The sequence below is a fragment of the Hydra vulgaris genome, chromosome 13, assembly GCF_038396675.1.
Source record: "Hydra vulgaris chromosome 13, alternate assembly HydraT2T_AEP".
NCBI classification, from domain to species: Eukaryota; Metazoa; Cnidaria; class Hydrozoa; order Anthoathecata; family Hydridae; genus Hydra; species Hydra vulgaris.
This window is the reverse complement of record NC_088932.1, coordinates 4,251,697-4,254,140: the sequence shown is the minus strand read 5'-3', so window position 1 is coordinate 4,254,140 and position 2,444 is coordinate 4,251,697. Positions and strand designations below refer to the sequence as shown.

The window sequence follows — 2,444 nt, the reverse complement described above, 5'->3', positions numbered from 1 at the left end:
ATCGAAATACGTACAATATAAGGCTAAATCTAAAATTAAGCTTTACACAAATAGAAAAATGTTAGTAAACGATTTGTTAATCATTTCAGTTTTATCATAGATTCAAAAAGAAATTTAACCGCTTAGAGAAGTGTTTCCCAAACTTTTTTAGCCATGCCCCACCAAAGCTCGTAAAAACTTAAAATGTCCCCCATGTTACATATGAATAATTTTTAATATTATACATTTTTCATAAGGAGCATAAATGATATACTGCAGAAAGATATCAAAAAAAGTTATTTATTAAATAAAAAAGTTCAAGTAAACAAAATATAGTAAACAATATATAAGTAAATTAAATAAAATACATCAGGTAGTCTAAAAGAAATGAAGTTTAGTGAGTTCCTTGTGCTCGATGCTGGTTACAAAGAGATTTTATATTGGGTTCCAATTGTGTTAGCTTCATTCTTAGATCTCCCCATTGTGTTATATCCAAACGATTTCTTTTTTTAAGTAACAAATTAGTTATGGCACTATTATATGGTAATAATAGTTTTCTTGCACATTCTGTTGCGCTTGGATATTTAATTTTGTTCTCTTCAAAAAAACCATGCCGTTGATCTTTTTATAGGAAATAGAGTTTTAACTGACTCGTCATTCTGCATTTCTGCTAATTTTTCTTGGTACTGAATATTTGAAATATGAGATAAATTAACTAACATCGGCTGCATCAACCAAGTTGGAAAATCAATTTTTTTCAAATCGGAAAATCTTCCTTTTAAATCAGCCGATAAGTTTTTTAGATGCTCGACAATATTAAGTATAGCGGTATCAGTTACTTCACATTTTTAAAGTCAATGAAACTTTTCAAATTGTTTTTGGTAAACGACTTTTTCAAATAGTTTAATAGACGTAATAAAACCAAATATCTTCGCTTTTGCATCGACAAGAGTTTTATTTGTTCCTTGAAGTTCTTTACTCAATATATTTAGTTTTTCAAAACTACCGGTTAAATAACTCAAATATGCCTTAGAATCGATCGTTAACAGATATTGCATTTCAGTTTTGTCGCTTAAAAAATTACTAAGAGTATAAAACAGTTCCATAAATCAATTTAAATAGTTCCTTTTCGAAAGCCATCTTACCTCAGTGTGAAGTAAAAGTCTCATTTGGGCTTCGTTGTTTTCTTCACAAAATAATTTTAAAATGTGCTATTGTTTTGCACTTGCTTTAATAGAATTAATGCATTTTACAACCAAGTTCATTATTTTATTTAGAACAGGAGAAAGATTTTTAACTACCCAGTTTTCCCTGTGAATAACACAGTGTACAAGAAGCATATCTGGATTTTCATCTTTCATTAGTTTTAAGCAATTTTTTTTAACCATTTTTTTGCCCATCATATTAGGAGCAGCACAGGACGTTACATTTTTCATCGGTATTTTATTCGTATCTAAGTAACTTTTTAGAGTATTATATATATCTTTAGCGGTAGTGCTGCTTTTTAATGATTTGCAAAATAACATTTCTTCACCAAAATCATTTATATCTGACATATGTAAGTAATACTGCTTCGCTGTTTCTCAATGTTAATTCGTCCATTTGCACGGAAAAAAGTCTTAAATTTAATTTTACGATAAGTTGTATTTCAACATCTTTACTCATTTCGTCATTTCTTCTGCTGACAGTATTGTTACTTAGTGGCATGGTTTTCACGTCTTGGTCATCTTTTCCAAAAGCAGTTTTAACAAATGCTGATATTGAAGGCTTGATTAACTGCTCTCCTATTGTATGATTTTTCCCATACTTAGCGATGAGTAATGAAATTTGATAGCTAGCCTCAAGAGTGCGATTAATATTACCATTATGAGCAGTAAAGAGAGACTTTGATGTTGCTCTTTTTTCATAATTTTTCTTTAAAATTTCTGGTTTCATTGATTCATTGCTCAAGCATTGTTGGCATAATAGACAAAAAAGTAACCGTGCATCATGGACAGCAGGTATGAAACCAAATTTTAAATACTCTTCCGAGTTCTGCCAAATTTTTTTCTTGCTTGCACTACTCATGGGCTAAAAAATAAATTTTAAAATCAATTAGGAAATTAAAAATATATATTTTGTAATGTCTCGTATTCTTATTTATTATTGAAAGAGAATCCACGTTGGTTTTTGTATTATATTTATTTCTATATTTGAATATTAAATTATAAACAACTGGTTATATATAAACTGTGTGTAGTCTTCTCAACTTGTTATTCTAACTGTTATTATGTTTAGCGCTATGGCTTTTAAGTGAGAATTCCTCGTGCGGAATTAGTCTCTCAAGGGAATACTTTTGCAATAAGTTTTCGTGCAAATCTCCAAAGGGAATTGCTTATTCCGCAATCGCTAATCGTTATTCTGAACTAGCGTTTGAAATGATTGTCCAGAGGGAATTGTTTTCGTAATAATCATTACATACTTCT

At 29.6% G+C, this 2,444-nt stretch overlaps 1 protein-coding gene across 1 annotated transcript; it reads right to left on the bottom strand.

The window, feature by feature from the left end:
- Positions 1-1,518: 1,518 nt before the first annotated feature.
- LOC136089543 (zinc finger BED domain-containing protein 5-like) lies at positions 1,519-2,046 on the bottom strand. Its single transcript, XM_065815595.1, has one exon. The coding sequence runs from the start codon at positions 2,044-2,046 to the stop codon at positions 1,519-1,521; it is 528 nt and encodes a 175-aa protein (XP_065671667.1).
- Positions 2,047-2,444: the final 398 nt, after the last annotated feature.